The 21,154-nt window shown below is 31.8% G+C and overlaps 2 protein-coding genes across 2 annotated transcripts in view; both read right to left on the bottom strand.

The window, feature by feature from the left end:
- Nucleotides 1–2,213: 2,213 nt before the first annotated feature.
- Nucleotides 2,214–4,235, bottom strand: LOC126887214 (uncharacterized). Its single transcript, XM_050654614.1, has 3 exons — nucleotides 4,163–4,235; nucleotides 2,921–3,046; nucleotides 2,214–2,869 (listed from the first exon to the last, which is right to left on the bottom strand). Exons 2-3 carry the CDS (start codon nucleotides 3,036–3,038, stop codon nucleotides 2,508–2,510), a joined length of 480 nt encoding a protein of 159 aa, XP_050510571.1. The 5' UTR covers nucleotides 3,039–3,046; nucleotides 4,163–4,235; the 3' UTR covers nucleotides 2,214–2,507.
- A 1,800-nt stretch (nucleotides 4,236–6,035) lies between these two features.
- Nucleotides 6,036–21,154, bottom strand: part of LOC126887210 (zinc finger protein 391-like) — a 76,947-nt gene continuing 61,828 nt past the window's right edge. The window contains exon 7 of the mRNA XM_050654610.1: nucleotides 6,036–15,224. Coding sequence (XP_050510567.1) covers nucleotides 14,824–15,224 — 401 coding nt within the window. The 3' untranslated portion in view covers nucleotides 6,036–14,823. The remainder of the gene's footprint in view (nucleotides 15,225–21,154) is intronic.

Genomic DNA, 21,154 nt, shown 5'->3' with positions numbered 1-21,154 from the left:
GATCAAGAGTAAAGTACCTTTATATAACTTTTCAATTAGAAGGATGTAATTACATATTGGAACATAGTTTTTAAATCTAAACAACTTTTCTTTATCACAATTTTTGATACTGTGAAAAATAAAAGTATTTTATTTACTCTTGCGAGCGCATATTTTTTGACATACCTACCTCGTATAAAATTGATAAAATTTGATATAAGATGATTGTATATTAGGTTTTTGATGCAGAACATTTTATAAAGAATAACTTTTTTCCTAAAATTAATAATAACAGAGTTACCATAATTGAAATAACTGAAACTAATGGTGGTTATGCATCATTTAAGAAAAATTTTCATTTTTTTTCAATTAGAAAGATGTAATTGCATATTAGAATATAGTTCTTAATTCCAAACAACTTTTCAATATTGTGAAAAATAAAGCTACTTTACTCTTGAGCGAAATTCATATATTTTTTGACATACCTCGTATAATATTTATAAAATTTGATATCTGATCGTTGAATCTTCTAGATTTTAGAGCGTGCAGAACTTTTTATGAAGAATAACTTTTTTTTCGTAAAATTAATAATAATAAAGTTTTCCATATGGGACTTATAGGGAAATATTAGGTTTGTTCTGGCAAACAGTCAAACTAGTCAGAAAACGTCAGCAAACAGTTGGTCGGTGAGAAAACATAATACAGTCACCACTATCCCCTCTACTCATCGCACTGGTCCACTATTCCCTGATGGTTTCAAACCGTTTGAAGCTGATGCTAGAACAAACCTAGGGGAAGTGCGGGTATTGCCGCCCACTTAAGCAATTTACTGAATTATTCAAAAACTACAGGTCTTGATAAAAACTGTCAACTGTCAAAATACAGTCATTTTATCTACTTCTAATTATTTAAGCCTTAAAGTATTCATTTATTTTATTTTGCGGAGTATGACATTTATTTTCACAAACCTACACTTGGGCGGAATTATCAGACTATGCGGGTAATAGCGCCCACTGATGGTATAATACCGCCCAGGGTTTACATTGTATAAAAATCAAACACAAAATAATTATTTACGCACAAACAACATCTATATATTTTTTATATAAAAAAACATTCAAAAAAATACTTAAGTAAAAAAACATTTCAAACTTCACTCTATTTGCAATAATCGCATATAAAACTTTTGTGATTATCGTAACCACTACATTCTTTATGCGCCCATTTATGGCAAACTCCGCATCTGTACCACATTTCCGATTTTCCATATTCGCCACAATAGATGCACTCTTCTTCTACGTCGCTGCTGGGATCATCGGAACTGTGGTCATTGCAAATCTCCAATTCATCGTGTAGGGATGAACCGCTTGAAGAACTATCATCGAAGACTTTCCTCGTAACACGTTTAATTTTTTTATTAACGTGTTTTACATTTTTTGAAAGTTTTTGCTTTTCTTTCTTTTGTATTTTTCTATTTTCTTTTTGCTCCAGTTCTATTTTTTCTGGAGTTGCCGTCAAAATCTTTGAAATGCCTAATTTTCTACCCATCTTTTTTAATTTATTTTCAGTTATGACACACAACGGTGTCATTTCTTCAATCGATATATCTCCTTGTCTTTCATTTGTAATTCCTGATTTTGATGTTGAAGGAGTGACATCTGCATGAGCTTCGTTGGCTTTTGATGTACTTGGAATAACATTAGGTTCATTTGTTTCCAAGACTGCATCTTTTGAAGGCACTCGATTTGTTTCAGAGGTACAGGGAGTAAGTTCAGTTTCAGGAAGTTGTAGTTCAACAGCGGGAATATTCGAAAGGGTAGAAGGCAAAAAATCTTCGTCCGTGAAAATATTTGGTCTATATGGAACAATACCGCTTATTTCAAAGCCTTTTTGAGCTTTTTCCATGGTAGCTACACGAACGAATGCTCGATTCAAAATTTCAGATACATCAAATGGTGTTATTTTTTTGTGAACATTTCGTCTCATATAGAGTGAACATTCATTTGAATAGGCAGATTTTAGCGGCCCAAAAAATGTCAAATCTAGTGGCTGTAGCTTATTGGACGTGTGGGGCGGAAACGATAACATAATGATCCCATTTTCACGGCAAAATTCATAAGCAGCTAAAGAACAATGACTGCTGTGATTATCTAGCAACAGCAATGCTGGGTTGTCGTTCGAAGTAGATGCGTGTTTATTAAAATGTTTAAGCCAAATCAAGAACAATTCTACAGTCATCCAGCCTTTGGCCGAGCATTCATATATGGCACCTACCGGTCCATTGCGTTTAAGCTGTTCCGACATTCGGATTCTAGGATAAATAAACATCGGAGGTATATATATCCCTGATGCACTTACTGAGCAGCACAGAGTTATATTTCGACCTCTCTCCCAACTTACAGCTTTTCCCAGTTGTTTGACACCTTTTGGAGCTACAATTTTGGATGGAACCTGCACCGTGGTAATGCCTGTCTCGTCAACATTAAATATGCGGCAGGCTTGAAAGTTATATTTTGTTAAAACTATATTTAAATTTTTGAAAAAAGGCCTACACTTTTAGCATTAAAACCCGAAATTCTCCCTAAACTGGTTGCCTCGGGTTTCCTCAAACTAAGATTTGGATGCCGTTTTAAGAAAGCTTGAAGCCAGTCTTTACCGGCCATTTTTTTGTCATCGTTGAAGCAGTGTTTGATATTATTTTTAACCGCAAACTCGTAGACGATTTTTCGTAAATCAGTGGCCGTTAGACCATAGAACATCTTTGCCAAATAGATGCAGCGATCAGCCACTCGCTTTTCTTGTTCAGTGGAAAATATAGGATGACGACCTAGTTGTGCTGCACAAGCATTGTTTGTATTTAACCTATCTTTTAATGTAGAATATGGGATACCTGAAAAAAGAACATTAGAAAATGGATTAAAAAATAAAGATCATATATTACCAAACTCTCTTGCACTTTGCCTTTTCCCCTTTCCGCTTCTAACTGCATTTATAGCTTCCTGAAGCTGTTCTGCGCTCCATGTTGCCTTTTTCCGCGAATTCATCATTGTCTTTGGCATTCTTTATCCTAAATTAAAAATGTATAAATCAATGTATAATACCGCCCACTGGAGGGTAATGCCGCCCAAGTTGGGCGAAATTACCCGCCATCGCCATATTTCAAACAAAACAATTGTTAATCGTTATTTCTCAAAATATCGAAAGAAACTGTTTCGATTCATATACAGGGTGTCCCGGAAAATAGTGCGTTCCTTAAAGGTATAAGTAGAAGGCACCATGTAGAACAAAAAACTCTTATAACATTTTTTTCTAAATGCAACCGTTTGACCAAAAAATTAAAATGTATTCTGGTATGTAAATTTAAATCTGACAACTATGTGCGGTACGCAAATTTAAGCATAGACAGTCCCATGTAAACAGATAGTTTTAGAGAATCCTGTTTAGTGTCAATGCCGAAAATGTTTTCGAATAGTGAGTGTATTACCTATTATGTTATTACCTATGAATGGTGTTTGTGAAAGGTTACTTGAAACATCTATTCGGTATAATAATTATTTTCAAGTAAGTACAACTTAGTTATTTCAGTTCACAAGTAAACAAATTACTGAGACATTATCTGGCGTATTTAAGTTCCACTGTAAACTATTAAAACTATGTAATTCAGTTAAAGCCCTCAGCAATACTCAGCATTCAACCCATTTAAACCTTACTAAATACATAATACTAGTTCAGTTAAAAGATGTGTTTTTATGTTAAAAGATGTGGTAATTCGTTTAAAATTATGCAATAGGTATCTCAATACATTTCAAAAGAAAATAATTTTAGTAAACAAATCGTAAATACATAAGTATTACCTACTATTAGGTTGGATTATTTTAAATACTGTTAATCACAATCACAAACGAGTTTTTATTATCTGTTATTATTCCGTAGTGCGTACGATGTTGCCAGTTTATTAAAATTTCCAAACATTAAAATACAGGTATATGGAAAACAATGTTAACTTTTTTTTGGAAACGGTTAATTTTAGAAAAAAATGGTATAGGACTTTTTTGTTCCAAATTGTGTATTCTCTCCATACCTTAAAGGAACGCACTATTTTCCGGGACACCCTGTATATAAGAGGACCGGTTACTAATTAATAAAAAAATCAATAAATTAAGTATAAAAATAAGTTACTCACAAATTATTTTCGAGCTCCTAAAAATTATAGTGGCACCACACAAAACACGTTGACTTCTCTGAAACAACTAAATATGCTTATCAGAGTTGCCAGATGTGATTTTCTAAATCCCCCACTTTTAAACTGAAATTCCCCCAAATTGAAGCTCAAATACCCCAAATTTAAATTTTTGCCGCCACCACTGGTTTCTGATTGATGCGCATGCGCAGTTCGTAGAATTCAAAATTCAAATGTCAATTGTCAATGTCATTTCAGGCCTCAGGGTCACTCAGTGAAGGGATTGTTTGTTGTTATTGTTTTGATTTTTATAATTTGATTAATAACAATAATATTGTTAACATTATTTGATATCAAACTAGCTGATTACCATAATCAGCTACTGAATAAAGATACCTTCCTACACTGGTTTGAAGAGTAGTTATTAAAGTAGGAATAATTATATTATATGGACAATGCTTCACACCATAGCAGCTTGATACATTACATTATAAAGCTCAAACTCAAAAACAGGAATTGAATGGTTAATTACAAAAAACATAAATTTTTCAGTTAATATATTTAATTATGAACCCTCGGAAATAATTTAAAGTGTTTTACATGCATGGCATGGCTAATAAGTCGGTTCGCTAAACTCAGACACAACTGGCAAAAACAAAAAAAAATGACCTACTAAAATGACTAGCCAGTTCTGTATGAGTTTAGCGGACAGACTTTAACTGTTCTATGATTTACACATGATGAGCGAGCAGGGTGCTTATTTCTAAAAAAGAAAATTTCTATTTTCATTTATATGTACATTTTACACCATCATTTCATTTTATATCTTATTAGCCATGCCATGCATGTAAAACGTAGAGGTAGACCAATCCATGATTTTTGAATTTTAGTAGTCAAATGTATAGAGAACAGTGAACCAAAATGTATTTATCAACAGAGGGCGCTAAAATAATTCATAGGTTCCATAATCTTCGATTATGAGAGTACAATAATATTATGCAGTTCTATTCTAATGTTCTATGTACATTCACAAATTTAATTGACCATGACCCCCTAAAATCCCCCACAATTTTTTTTACCCCCAAAAAATCCCCCAGCCATTACAGCTTAAAAAAATTCCCCCAGAAGCTTTCAAATTACCCCAAAAATGGGGGGAAATACCCCAATCTGGCAACTCTGATGCTTATGGCCGGCGACCTTGTTGCACGGTTCTCTCAGTAGTATCGTGGCGTCATTTCGATGTTGCCAAAGTTACTATTTCTCTATATTTAAGATATTTTATAGAGTGGGCGGTATTTGCCGCTGGGCGGTAATACCCGCAGTTCCCCTATTATTATATACTTCCAAATTTTTTACATGAATTGTACACGAATTTCTGCTTCATGATACGCCATTTTGAATTTCGCAATTCCGACATCTAATTCGTAATGAGCGACCCAAAAAAACTATTAGGACACATTTTTGTAGGTTTTTGAATCCCTTTTCTGTATATATCAATATTTCGGAACCACTGTATGGCGCGACCAATTCAACAGCTGTTATTTGTTTGAATTGAATTACAAGATTTAATGCTGCTCTTGAGGTTTTCCCAGAGTGTGAACTTTTAGTGTTCATCCGAAGAACTTTTACGAGTAAACAGGTTAAAACATATTTCGCACTCGTTAATTGTTTTCATTCAGGAGATGAAAAAGTGTTGGGAATTCGTTCTCTGAATGTGGCGCTACTTGCAGAACGTATTATGGAACGGTCGCCAAGACAGCAAGCTCATTTTAATTCCGCTACCTCCGTCCAACGTAATATGCTACTTTTGTGAATTTGTCAACTGACTCGTTGAAAGATGGCGTCAAGTACTAATTATCAATTGGAAAATCTAAGATTCAAAGATTCAAAAATTTATTGACTACGTTTACAAAAAAAATTTTTTAATTGTGGCAAGTCAATTTGATATAATATGTAAAATAAAATATATAAGATATCCAGGGTGTCCAGAAACTCTACCGACAAACGAACACAGAAGATTCCTCAGATAAATTTAAGATATTTTAACCTAATTCTTCTGTCCGAAAATGCTTCCTAAGGGAGCTAGAGCTCTTTGAAGATGGCGTCTTGTAATTAGTTTTTCTTAAATAACTCCAGAAGCTTTTATTTAGAAAAATGAAAATTGGTACGCATATTTATCTTCCAGAGATAAATCGATTACATTTATTGAGAATTTCTAGTACCCTTCATAGGCGTCCGTTTTGGGTAGGGCAACGGTTATTTTATCACATAACTTTTATGTCTTTAACTTTCAAGCATTTTTGACACTGGATTATTAAATTATGAGGTATGATAGTACTAAAAGGTACTCTTGCTTTAAGTCGGTAGAACACACCATTTTCTAGAAAAATCGATTTGAAAATTTTTCGTGTATTGAATTTCCAAAAAAAATTAAAAAAAAAACCATTTAAAAAAACGAAAACTGGTACGTTTATTTATATTCCAGAGATGAATCGATTTCATTAATTGCGAATTTCTAGTACTGGTCATATGCGTCCGTTTTGGGTAGGTCAAGGGTTATTTTATCGCATAACTTTTTTGTGTTTAATTCTTAAAAAATTTTGACATTAGATTATTAAATAATTATGAGGTATTCTAGTACTAAAAGTTAGTCTTGCTTTAAGTTGGTAAACTACACCGTTTTTTTTTTAATTTTTTAAAATTTTTCTTCAAATTCAGGAAACGAAAAATTTTCAAATCGATTTTTCTAGAAAACGGTGTGTCCTACCGACTTAAAGCAAGAGTACCTTTTAGAACTAAAATACCTCACAATTTAATAATGCAGTATCAAATATGCTTAAAAGTTAAAGACAAAGTTATGCGATAAAACAGCCGTTGCCCCACCCAAAATGGGCGCCTATGACTGGTACTAGAAATTCGCAATGGATGGAATTGATTTATCTCTGGAAGATACATATGTGTACCAATTTTCGTTTTTCTAACTAGAAGAGTTCTGGAGGTATTTAAGAAAAACTAATTACAAGACGCCATCTTCAAAGAGCTCTAGCTCCCTTAGGAAGCATTTTCGGACTAGGTAATTTTGGTTAAATTGTCTTAAAATTATCTGAGGAATCTCCTGTCTTCGTTTGTCGGTAGAGTTTCTGGACACCCTGTATAAGATAATGTGTATATGTTACAGTTCAAGTTGATTCTCAGTTAGAGTTGACTCCAACTGAAACGAGTAGTAAAAGTTGATTTTAAAAATTTAAATCAACTTTTACTAGTTGGAGTTGACTCTTCCTGGATCGATTCAGTAAATGTTGATTATACGAGAATCTCAAGTGCATTTTTGATGAGTGTGCGTTTCTTTGTTTTGACCGTTTCAACTACTTATTATAGTTTGTTTTTTAACCAAGAGGAGTGATTCAAATTTACCGCGCCGAAATGCTTGTTTCTAATTGGTCCAACCGCAGGCAAGTTTACTCCACGGTTATTAAATTTTGACACTTATGACATTTATGAAATTTTGGCACTTCTGTCATTTTATAGGTTAATTAAGTATATCGACGATTTTTTGTGTTTTCTGTATTATTCTTTTAATTTTTAGGTTTTTAGTCTACTTTTATATAAAAACAGTTGTTTTTAGAACTCTTTAGCGATGTGTTAGTATAATATAATATGTATGGATTATCATCGAAAGCTGATATGATCAACGAAAAAAGAAGATGAATTTGGTGACTTTTCTAGTAACTTTCGTGGGTGTGAATCTGTCTTTTTAGTTTACTCCTCTTGGTTAAAAAATCAACTATAGTATAGTATAGTCTGTAACGTCGCCCCCGTTAGGTAAATTATTCTGATTCGATTTTTTGCACAAACTTACTCAAAGAAATACATCCGTATAACAATCCTTATAACAAATACACAGGGTGTCACGCGGTACCGCGGTCAAAAAATTGTTTAACCAATTTTTGTTAACCAAATTCACAAAAATAATTTTTATCTACTCTATCTCATATTATGTAAGTAAAGGTTTTATTGTGTGAAAATTGTAAATATAGATAGCAATACATGAAGGGCTTAAAGTGTGTCTGAAGTAACAATGTATTTTAAATGGGTTTTACTTTTCGCACTGTTTTTTAGCACACTTTCATGTAATTAAACATCCTTAACTTTCGCCTTCGGGAGGAAATCAGACACGCCCTTGCAACGGCAACTGAAATGCTCACAAAACAGCGACCACGGAAGCAAAGATGGATGACAGAGGAAATATTGGATTTAATGGATGCAAGAAGAAAATGCAAACAGCACAAAGCAATGTACAAAGCATTAAATAGAACCATTAAACAACAAATAAAAATTGCAAAAGAAAAATGGATAACAGAACAATGTGAAATCGAAAACTTATATAAAAAGCATGATGACTTCCATCTGTATAAGAAACTCGAGGAATTCACAGGCACGACATACTCACAAGGACCAAATAATCTAATCAACGTAGAAGGCAAACTGATTTCAAGCTCCGAAGAACAAATAAACATGTCGGAAGACTATATAAAGGAACTCTTCTATGACATCAGAGAACCTCCTACATTAAATACCGAAAGCGACGAAGGTCTGGAAAGATGAAATACCAGCTGAGCTATTGAAGTTAATCAGCGAGGAAAACTTAGACCTTCTTCTTGGACTATTTATTAATGTTTACAATACAGGGACTATCCCTAAAATATGGCTTGAATCAGTCGTCATATCACTACCTAAAAAGAAGAACGCCAAATTATGCCAGGACTTCCGCCTTATAAGTCTATTAAATAACATTCTGAAGCTTTTCTTGCGTATCATACAGAACAGAATATATTATAAAAAATGTGATGAGGTCACCGGTCAAGAACAATTTGGCTTCAGGAAAGGTATGGGGACACGAGAAGCAATATTCTGTCTTCAAACTCTGGCACAAAGATACAAACATTAGCAAGCAGCATTAGGGTTACTGAGAGTTGTGAAAAATGGGGATGAAGATCAATACTGCGAAAACCAAAGTTATAAGAATATCAAGGAACAAAAATTTACCTCTTCCAATAAATATGTGAAACACCAACAGCTTGAATACGTAAGCCAGTACAAATATCTTGGTTGCTGGTTCAACAATCAACTTGATTATAAACAAGAAGTCAAGAGCGAGAATAGAGGTAGCCTGACAGGGGTTTATCAAAATGAAAAGCTTATTTTGTAACAGTAGCATTAATATCAGCCTTAGATGTCGTTTTCTGCATTGCTATGTGTGGTCAATACTTTTGTATGGAACGGAGGCCTGGACACAACACAACACTGATGAACAAGTTGGACGCCTTTGAACTCTGGCTTTACAGAAGTGACTTGAAAATACCTTGGACAACCCACACCACCAACGAATATGTTCTGAGGAGAATAGGTACAGGTAGGGAACTGCTAAAAATTATTAAAGTCAGAAAAGTTAACTACCTGGGACACCATAATGAGAAATGAAAAGTACCGCCTCACGCAACTGATCATCCAGGGTAAGATTGAAGGAAAACGGGGTCCCGGTAGGCGCCAGATTTCATGGCTTAGAAATATCAGAGACTGGACCGGCCTTGATTCAACATCTTTGTTTTTAGAGCCACATTGGACAGAGACCGATTTGCCAGTATAGTCGCTAACCTCCATTAAAGAAGAAAGCACCACAAGAAGAAGAACTTTCGCCTTGTCATGGTGATGATACGTGAGCAATAAATTACAAAAAAAGTTTTGACAGTTTTGTGGTTTGACAAAAGTTTGAATTTTTAAATGTCAAAATGGTGCAATGATGCATCTCACTCGCACTCACATTGATAGCTGCGTCAATACGCTCCTAGCGCTCATTGTTAATAATTAAAAAAAACCGCTTAGTAATAAAATAATAACAAAAATTTCTTCAGTATCTTGTAGGGGGGTCGTTAAAATTTTATTTGGTGACTTTCGGACTTTCATAATAATAATTTTTAACTGAGTTATTAAGCCTTCAAAATGGTCATTTTCGTATTTTGCAAATTTTAAATCGCGTATAACTCGAGAACAATAAATGTTACAGAAAAATCACAAAAGACCTCTTTTGCTCCGAACGACCCAAATGATGTAAAGAAAATTGTCCTAAATGAATTTTTTTTGTGAGTTTGTTTAAAAAAATTGTTTAAACAATTTTTTGACCACAGTACCATCTGACACCCTGTGGATTCGTTATAAGGACCTCTTTTTGAGTAAGTTTGTGCAAAAAAATCGAACTGGAATAATTTACCTATCGGAGGCGACGATACAGCCTGGAATATAAATATCACAATTTGAACATAATTATATCCAGTAACATTTAATTTCTAGAATCGGTTGTTTGCGTGAATCAACTTTTACTAAATGGCATTGGGAAGAGTATACTTTAACTAGTTAGAGTCTACTTTTTGGTTTTGCTTACAAATATGAACCAAAATTTAGTAAAGATGACTCAAAATTAGTAAAATCGTATACCAATCGACGCAAAGTTAAACGAAGAGTTCAAATATCGACTTCCAGTTCTACTTTAGATTACTTTGGGTGAAAATCTAGGACTTACGAAGTCCAATTACTTGTTAATTAAATTTATGTTAAAAACTGAAATTCTGTGTAGTGTTTTTCAATTATATTCATATAAAATAAGTGAATACTTTACAGATTTAGTAATTAGTTATTCAATATTGATAATTATCGATTAAACATCGAAACCGGCCATCATGCAAAAGTCATCTGTCATTACTGTCATCCAAAATTTTTATTTCGTCTGAAATAAAAAAAATCTTAAATTGCATAATGCTTTTTACGATTGGCGATAAAATTTTGTATGCACCACGGCCGTAAAGACTCTTTATTGAACTCGTCTGTTACTCGCCTCGATCGCTTAGCTCCCTCTGCTCGTAATATCAGACTCGTTCGATAAAGAGTCACTGTACTGACTTGTTACATAAATAACTATTTTACGAGTTATTAAGCCTTGAAAATAGTCATATTCGCATTTCACAAATTTTAAATCGCGTATAACTCGACAACAATCAATTTTAGAGAAAAATCACAAAATACCTTTTTTTGCTCAGAATAACTCAATGAACTAAAAAAAATGGTTCGAAGTGAAAAAATTATTTTTGTGAATTTGTCTAAAAAAAATTGTTTAAACAATTTATCGATCAAGGTACTGCCTGGCACCCAGTAGATTTGTTATAAGGACCTCTTTTTGAGTAAGTTTGTGCAAAAAATTCGAATCGGAATAATTTACCTAACGGGGGCGACGATACAACCTAGACTAATTTGAACATATTCAGTAACATTTAATTTCTAGAATCGGCTGTTTGTGTGAATCAGAATCAACTTTTACTAAATGGCATTGGGAAGAGTAGACTTTTCCTAGTTGGAGTCTACTTTTACTAGTAAATGTTGAATATAAATCTTCATTTTATATTTATAATCAACTTTTACTGAAACCAGCCGTTCGAGTTGACTCCAACTAGTTGGAGTCAACTCCAACTGGATAATCAACTTGAACTGTAACATTAGTCCAGAAACCGAAGCTTTTCACCTCGCAATTTTTACAGAATGGATCGATTTGCTTGAAAATTTGAGAATAAGTAGTGGATAGTCCAAGGATCAAAATCTATATGATGCCGAAAGGCGCTTTTACCATGGGGTTGGTTGCAACCCCATCTCGGGGGTGAAAATTTTTTATTGTATTTTGACCGCAAAAGTTGATAAAAATATTCATTCTAAGCAAAAAATGTTCAATACATTTTTTTCGCTATTTATTTTTACATAGTTTTCGATTTATTCGCTATCGAAAGTGTTAGTTTTATATCGAAAAATTCAATGTTTTTCGATTACTTACTCATTTACGATTCACTCAATTTTTACCGTAGAAAAAATTTTTTCAAACCAAGTTCTTGGGAATTAAATAACCTACAATTTAATATTTAAACATTATTTTATATCTCTGATGCTATTCTTTCTATTCTGAAGAAAATGACATTTTTTACCAAACTACAATAATTCGTTATTCGCTTTTAACTCCAGTTTTTTAAAAACTAATCATTCTAAGCCAGTTCTACACCTTCGGCAAAGAATTAAAGATTTGCATGAAATTTTAGTATGTTATAGTTTACTTAAAAAAACTAAGACTTGATTTTTTAAAAATTGTTTTATCGTACCGTTTAATTATTATTAAGGGTCAAAGTTAAGTTTTAACATGGGCTCTTATGGGAATTCTTAAAAAATTAATAACTTTTGACCCAAATCTACGATTTTTAATTATTTGTGCTTTAAATTAAAGGTTTTTTTGTAAGGAATAACATATTAAAAAATGAGGATTGTTTACCGTACCATTAATTTTTAATTTATTTATTATAACTAATTCCGTAATTTATTCCGTAATTTCCACAATGTATTATAATTTATTTTTATAAAGTATTCAATACTAAAACATATGATTTGAGTATTCTGCTATAAATGCATTGTTACCAACTTTCACTTGTATATAAGTTTCCCCCTTTCCTCTGAGAGGCATACCCCGTAACGAAGGTGTAGAACGTCGTTAATGATACATAAATAAAAAAAGAATAAATAAGGCCAACGACTCAAAACACCGCTAACTTACATTATTATGCTTCCAATTGGATTTCTCCTTTTTTTGTTCAAAAAATATATTGATTTTTTAACTGTAACTATTTTATTTTTTATCTTAGAAAGTTTGGTAAAAAAGAATTTTGTAGGTTTTTACAAGATCTATAAGGCTATTGATATTAAATCCATTTAATATCTTCAGTCGCAAAAAGAGGTGACTTTGAAAGTGTTGGTAAAGGTGGTTTTTGCATGTTATTACAAGTTATAATTATCAATAGGTCACTCAATTTTTGCCGTAGAAAAAATTTTTCAAACCAAGTTCTTGGGAATTAAATAAGCTACAATTTGATATTGAAACATTTTTTCGTGTCTGTGATGCTAATCTTTCTATTCGGAAGCAAAAGGAATTTTTTACCAAACTACAAAAATTCGTTATTCGCTTTTAACTCCATTCTTTTTAAAACTACTAGAATCTATTAATAACATAAATAAAGAAGACAAAATAAGCTAAATGACTAATTTTAATTAGAGTGGTAATTATGGGGTTGATTCCGATCACTTATTCGCTGAAAAAAATAGGGACTGACATTCTTTTCATTACAAGTCACTTAATTTTTGAGCTAGAGACTTTTTTTTATTTCTGTGGATAGATATGTTTAAATGCTTTAAATTAGTTTCAACAAATTATCCTCGAAAAATGCATAGTTTTCCCGTCTTTTGACTTTGAAACTACAATATTTAGCATTTGACGAGAAAGAGCTAACATAATAATAAAGTATAGCTCGATTACTATTGGTCTTAAAGAAAATAAAAAAAAAACGGTTTTGTTTATTTTTTCAAAAGGTACATTTTTGTTAAGCAAAGTTGTTTTAATAAAACGAAAACTTTTTGAGTTATGTAGGTTTTCTTTAAAGACAATCGTAATAAAATTCCGTTTGATGTTTAACAGTTTTAATTAATAAAATAGATGACTAAATTATTGATACTATTAAATTGACGAAATGTAAAAGTGTGTAATTGCGACCAAAATCTTACGTGTTCTTATTCTTACAAAAAACGAAATGTATTTATAGATAATTTGCGTCTAATCAATATAATACCCGTCTTATTTCGTCTTTTCTAAGTATTATCCCTAAGAGCGCGTCTGTCGTCGCTGTGATGTTATAATCGACTCCTGTATTCGTTCTAGTTCTCTACGCTAAAACCAACCCTCTTAGGCTAATCTTTTTTTTCCTGTGAAAGAAGCCAATTAAAATTGGTTCAAAGTATGTACCGACCCGCCGCCGTCTTTTTCCAATAAACTAAAACTATATAGTTAAAAGTAGTCCGCTACCGTCGCCGTAATCCCCAATTCGTTCTGCACATCTGTGCCAACGTCCATATGTGAGACCCTTATCCCGTTCTCGTACTAATAATTAAGAAAAATGATATACAGGGGAATTTAAAATATAAGGTAAACTATTTACAATCCTACAGTTATTAGCAGAAAACTGATTAAAAACATTAATTTTTTCGATATAAAACTAACACTTTCGATAGCGAATAAATCGAAAACTATTAATTTTATGAAAAAAATGTATAGAACGTTTTTTGCTTAGAATGAATGTCAACTTTTGCGGTCAAAATATAATAAAAAATTTCCACCCCCGTGATGGGGTGGCAACCACCCCCATGGTCAAAGCGCCTTTCCGCATCATATAGATTTTGATCCTTGGACTATCCACTACTTATTGTCAAATTTTCAAGCAAATCGATCCATTCTGTAAAAATTGCGAGGTTTTGTCCTATTTTAAGCTTCATTACTTGGACTACATATATACAAATAACATATATTATGAATGTTATGAAATGAGAAATCGGAAAACATAGTGAGTAATATTCATGTCCATGATACTGCTTTTAAAATAATCCAAAAATATCGCAAACGGTAAACAAAACATGGTCTTTGACCATGATTTCATGATTATAAAGTAAAAAAATTATTGTGCAGAGGCAAGTATATAACCTCACATATAACAAAAAGTGATACGCTGTCACGAATTTAGGGAGCGGAATTTAGGTTACTGCTCCATCGGGAACTGCTCCCTGACTTTTCCTCGAGTGTGAATTATCATATGTCGTTTCAAATAAGCTGCTTTAGTAAACTTGACAAAACAAATTTCGCACTTGACAGGATTTTCTGATGTAGACCTATGCGATCTCACTAAATGACGTTTCAAATTACTTTTCAGAATAAACTGCTTGCAACAAATTGTGCACTTGTATGGTTTTTCTCCAGTGTGAATCTTCATGTGTCCTTTTAATGAACTTTGGGCAAGTTGCTTAAAACAAATTACACATTTAATTTTTTTTTCTTCAACAAGTGGGCCCTTACATTGTTCTAAATTAAACGACTGTACAGGTACACATATATAATATGTTTTCTTCATAGTATTCGATATGTTCTCCTCTTCAAGAGTACCTAAAAAGAATTAGAATATATTGTTATATTCCTATTTGACATGAGAAATAAAAGACTATATTTATATTTAAAATTCAAATTGAAATAAAAATTTTCATATTTTTCAACCACGGGCATATAAATTTTGAACACCCTGTATAAGACAAATTTTGTAAAAATAGTTATAGCTAGTTTTTAAGAAAGTGTTTTCGCAGAAGTGCTTACTAGCCCCATGAACAATACATTTTAAGCAATTAGGGTTTAAGAAAGTGTTCTTTGAACTGTTTATCAAAACCACGGACAATATAATAGGTCATTAAGTTTTTTAAGATATGGGGGTAGGTAATTAATTAGTCGCACGGTACATAAAATAGATAGTTAAAATATACCTGTGTATTAAGATTCTTAAAAATAGATAAAAATATGATTAGTTGTAGAAAATAGAATTAAAATAGTCGGAATATTATTTTTTCTTGGAAATTCATAAAGACATGTTTAGAAAAAGGAAAGCGTTTGTGGTAAATACGTCATGATTGAAATTTGTTTTTGATTGGTTGGAAAATGAATTCTGGAGGGGAACGATTTGGAAGAATGAGAATGAATGAGGAGAGAGGTCAGTGTGTTTTGTTGGATCGAAAGGAAGAGTCCAGTTTTGAGTGTAGTGTACAAAAAAAAGTAAAGCGCCGGTTGATTTTTGGAAAAGTGACACGCATCATATAGTGGAAAGAGTAATAGGCCAAGTCGATAGAGGATGTAACTCCTTAAGTCTAAAGTATCCAGTGTTTGTTTTAAGTGTTTCAAAAAGTTGGAATACTCCATCAGGAGAAAGCCGGAACGAGTACTGTACGTACGAGGCATAGTGAGGAAAAGGAGAACGAGTTTGCAGAGGGGCAGGGACATTATTGGAAAACGTGGACGAGTTTCTTTGGATCGAAACACCAGCTAGCAAGATAACGTTACATTAACGTTAAATTTAGGTTTTTTTGTATTGTTACGTAACATCTATCAAAAATGACGTTACTGATACGAAATTTTAATACGTATATTATACGTATGAATTTATTCGTTTCTGAAACGTGGCTCTTTGGTAGGTTTTAATGCGTATGAATTTATTCGTTTCTAACACGTGGCTTTTTGGTAGGTATAGACACGTTTGAGATTGCAGCGCCATCGCGTATTTATTTCGAACCTTTCTTTAATACCTAACCTTACATTTCCGTGATTAAAATCGTGTTTGTTTTTATGGAGTTATGTCAAAAAAATCGAATTAGTATTGTTGTGTGCCTCAATGTGATTCTTGGATAAAGCGTACCTAATAGTAATTTATCGTTTCATTCTTTCCCTAAATAGGATAAACAAAATAGAATTCTATTCAATGACAGTTTAGTTGAAAAACGAAATGTATGGAAATATCTTCTAAAAATGGGGAAGCAGCCTAGTCCTTATATGAAAGTGTGCAGTTTACACTTTACGAATGAAGATTACTTCAAGAGTATGTTTATGTATTGTAATATAAAGTAGCTATTAATAATTTTGTCTCTTTCTCTCACATAAAAGTCAAATATATAATAAATGTTTATTTCAAATATTTAATAAATGTGTCATCATCATGTATGTGGTTTTATTTACACAATAATTTTAAGTCCTATTTATCAATATTATTTATACCGAAAATTTTCCTAAAATGTGACCTTTTTGTGACGTTAAAAAGGTTACGTAGAAATAACGTAAAATTGTTACGTAACATCGCTGTGACTTTTATACGTATATTTTAGGTAAAATTTGATGTTACTTTTGACGTAACTTCTCCCAAAATGTTGACGTTTGTTTGACGTTATATATACGAACATTGTTAGCTGGGAAGGAAACGTGTTTTGTGTGAAGACATTGTCGAATCATCAGCAAAGGTCAGTTTTATTTTTTGTTGAGACATGAATGTATGGTTTTGCGTATTAAATACCACAGTGCATATTGAACTACACATTTCACTATTATAAAATCATCAAACCTCAATCAATTTTGTTACTTATAAATCATTATAGTTGAATTTTTTTATATACAATAATACTGATAAAATAAAAAATTTTTATATCAAAAAAATCTGAACAGGTAGAACATCCAGTGTAGCAGAGGTAGAGAGATTCATAGTTAATTATTTAAAAAACAAATTTGGAGACAAAAAGAAATAAGATTCCTATTTTCATAATTTTAGATAAAATAAAGATAGAAGAATAAATAAAATTTGCAATATTAAACATTTATTTCCGTTTGATAAAATAAACGACTTTTATAATTTCTAATTGAAATTCATATGTGTATTATTTTATTCTCTTTTATCTATCCCTATTAGGAAGCCACTGAGAAATATTTTGAAGCCACGAAAGTAAGTATTGATAGCATAATTCAGCCCTGAGATTTACAATTTATTTGTGTTTGATTTGTTTGATTAATGAGATAATTAATTGATTAATTAATCAAAGTAGATTACAACAATATATTTTTTTATATTATTATATGGAAATATTTAATGTAACAGAAAAAAAATTAACTCAGTCCTAGTCCTGAGTGTCTATTTATTGAAGTAGGTACCTACGCAGAATTAGGCATACTAAATTTTCCAAATATCGAATGAAATGAAATTAATGATGTTATAAGTATAAAATGATTTAACTAAACTATAATAAAACATAGTTTTACAAATTAACACATATTAGAAAATTTAAATGATTGATAATTCTTTCTCTATTCTCCATGTTTCTCTTTCTCTTGAGCTTTGTGTCTTCTTCTAACTTAAATCTACAGGTGTAACACTCCTTTCACACGTATGGTTTAAATTGTATCTTTTGTTCTTTCCATCTTTTATGCCGTCTATTTATGTTTTCCTTTGGCCTCTTAATAATTTGATCTTATTTCATCCCCTTTTCCGTTTGTTCGGTTGGTCATTGCCGCTTGCTGTTCATGAAAAAAACAACTATGAAAATGAGCATAATTTTGGGTGATGCATAACTTTTGAAACTATGTGTATTTGGTAATTAGGAATTTTATTAGTCGGTCTATTTATTGTTCTGAAGCTATTTTCTTGTGGCATCTAAGTACAATTTACTATTTTTATTGGAACAAAAGATTTATAAAGATAATTTCCGAAGTGGAAATCGAAACGTCAAAATAAAGTTATTTTAAACTAAAATTGTGGTTAATTTCCAGTAAAAATATTAAACGGTCTAAGTTAAGTTAATAAAACAATCGAATACGGTAATGAAAAACTTTAATGCTTAATCAGTTACTTAATAATAGTGTATAGATCGTCCCAAACCCTTTTTTTAGTGCGTCACAGATTATCGAATTCTCTCTTACGCATTATTTGGAAGTGACATAAAAAACCCACCTCTGTGATTATTATACGTTAAACTTAGAAAATTGTGTATTCCTTGACGGGTATTTGCATATTAAAACGACTTATACATGTATAATTGGTAGGCGATTACAATACTCTACTAAATAGATAACCAATCAATGAGGCGAAGTAAAGATAATTTGACACAAAAATAATCGATATGGTAAAATGACAATTGTAATTTCTAGGTTAGTATTTTTCAGCGACGTAAATATAAATATTTTATGTCATTGGTAGATATATTCGGACATTGTATAGTGAAATTTGATTTTATATTTATTTATTTTTACATTAATAGTTATTTATGATATAAGTGTTAAAAGTACAATTTTAAGGCACGCATGTGAAAGTTTGCAGAATGAGCGAAGCGAATTCTGCAATTCACATGAGTGCCTTAAAAATGTACTTTTTAACACGTATATCATACAATATCTTTTCCACAAACGTCTTATATATCAACAATTATAATTTATTCATTCTCAATTACAGGAAAATACCTACAAAAACTTTTACTTGAACTTGACTGACATTCCATTTTTATATTTTTCTAGACATTACATCAAAACTGCCTATACTGTCAATACGTAAATCATAACAACTATTGGGACCGTGCAAGTTCGGCAAAGCGACCTCTATTTCTACGCTCTGTACTTTTATTCGCACTTTTAATTATATTGGCCAATTATATTAGTCCTGGTTGTTGGATAATTGTCAAGACCATAGTCCAAAAAAATAATAAGAAGAAAAAATAAGATGCAGGTTATGTTTAGCAAACGTAAACAATTGTATGTAGTAAATAAAATCAGTTATTAAAATGCAGTACTGCAAGCAAAATACAATTAATTAAATTTACCTTTATATAATAATTGCATATCATATCAATATTGTGGAGTAATATATAATTTTTCTGCGTCAATGACAGAAGGTTGAAATATACGTCAATTTGACAATTTCAATTGACAATATGAATTATTTAAGATAGATGCAATATTTCTCCGCGACTCGCGCACGGTCGTTTCTCGTTTCCCTTTCCAAGTACTTGCACACCGCGAATAGAATAACATCTACTTTTATTGTTGTATATTCTAACACATTTTAATAGTTTTTTTCTACAAACATGTTTAAAATGCAATAATACAGTTTAAATTAAATTTTAAAAAACCTTTTAAACCACCTTTTTCAAATTGCGCAAGTTATACTATTAATATTAATGTTAATAAATGAAATATAAATATTTTGACGTTTCACAATTTGACAATTCACTTTTAACTGCAGTGCCTTAAAATTTTTAAAGCACTAGTGCTTTAAAGTAGCATTTTTAACGCTCCTATGGAGTGCTAAAAATTGTATTTTTAACACGTTTATAGAAAAAATATTTTAAATATTAATATTCTGACAAATTTTTGTATAAATATTGATATTTATATAAATATTCTGACAACTGTCAGATTTAACTAAAATGTCATGAAATGATTTGCGACATTCTTAAAATTATATGTGACGTCAAAATTAATGATGCACTCACTACATAAATACACTAATAAGACACATCCAATTTTACACGAATTTCTGCTTCATGATACACCATTTTTAATTTCGCAATTTTGACGTCTAATTCGTGATACTCGACCCAAAAAAACTATCAGGATAGGTACAGTTTTATGGGTTTTTGAATCCCTTCTCATGTCCATGTTTCAGAACGAGTTAGTCCACTGTGCGACGCAACAAGTTCTGCGTCTGTTATCTTTTGTTTGTCAATGCTGATTACTATACACAATAAGGCAAGCCGCACACCAAAGAAACATGAAACGAAAAACATGTTTCATGAAAATAAAACACTGCTAAACAAATCTCAAAGTCCGCCTACCAATGAAACGAGTGTGATTCATGCTCATGACACATTTTTATTTTCGGAGAGTTTCATAAATGGCCGGACGTATATTTGTTTAGCAGTGTTTTATTTCCATGAAACGTAATTTACGTTGATGTGCGGCCCTAATTCGCAACATTATCCACTAAATAACAATTGCATTACAAGGTTTAAGGTTGCACTTGAGGTTTTCCTCGAATGTGAACTTTTAGTGTTCATTCAAAGAACTTTTTTACGTGTAAACAGCTTACAACAAAATTCGCACTTGTAAGATTTTTCACCAGTGTGCGTTTTCATATGATCTTTCGAATGGTGTGATACACTAAACATCGTAAAACAAATTTCACACTTGTAAGGATTTTCTTCAGTGCAATCTCAATGTGTATTCAAATTATATTTATGGGAAAACTTCTTCAAACAAATTTCGCACTTGTAAGGGTTTTCTCCCGTGTGCACTATCATATGTCGCTTTAAACTGCTTGCAACGCTTAACTGGCGAAAACAAATTTCACACTTATGAAGTTTTTCTCCTGTATGCGTTTTCAAATGTGATTTGAAATTATTTTTTACAGAAACTGCTTAAAACAAATTTCGCACTTGTAAGGTTTTTCACCAGTGTGCGTTTTTATATGACCTTTCAAATGGTGTACTACACTAAACTTCTTCAGACAAATTTCGCACTTATAA

Source organism: Diabrotica virgifera, chromosome 6 (assembly GCF_917563875.1).
Source record: "Diabrotica virgifera virgifera chromosome 6, PGI_DIABVI_V3a".
NCBI classification, from domain to species: domain Eukaryota; kingdom Metazoa; phylum Arthropoda; class Insecta; order Coleoptera; family Chrysomelidae; genus Diabrotica; species Diabrotica virgifera.
This window is presented reverse-complemented; position numbering and strand designations above follow the sequence as displayed.

Bases quoted from the DNA above. Each gene is read 5' to 3' on its own strand.
- LOC126887214 (XM_050654614.1), bottom strand. From the start codon at position 3,038: ATGCCAAAGACAATGATGAATTCGCGGAAAAAGGCAACATGGAGCGCA. The intron at 2,870-2,920 runs GTAATATATGAT...TTCTTTTTTCAG, and splicing joins GCAAAGTGCAAGAGAGTTTG to GTATCCCATATTCTACATTA.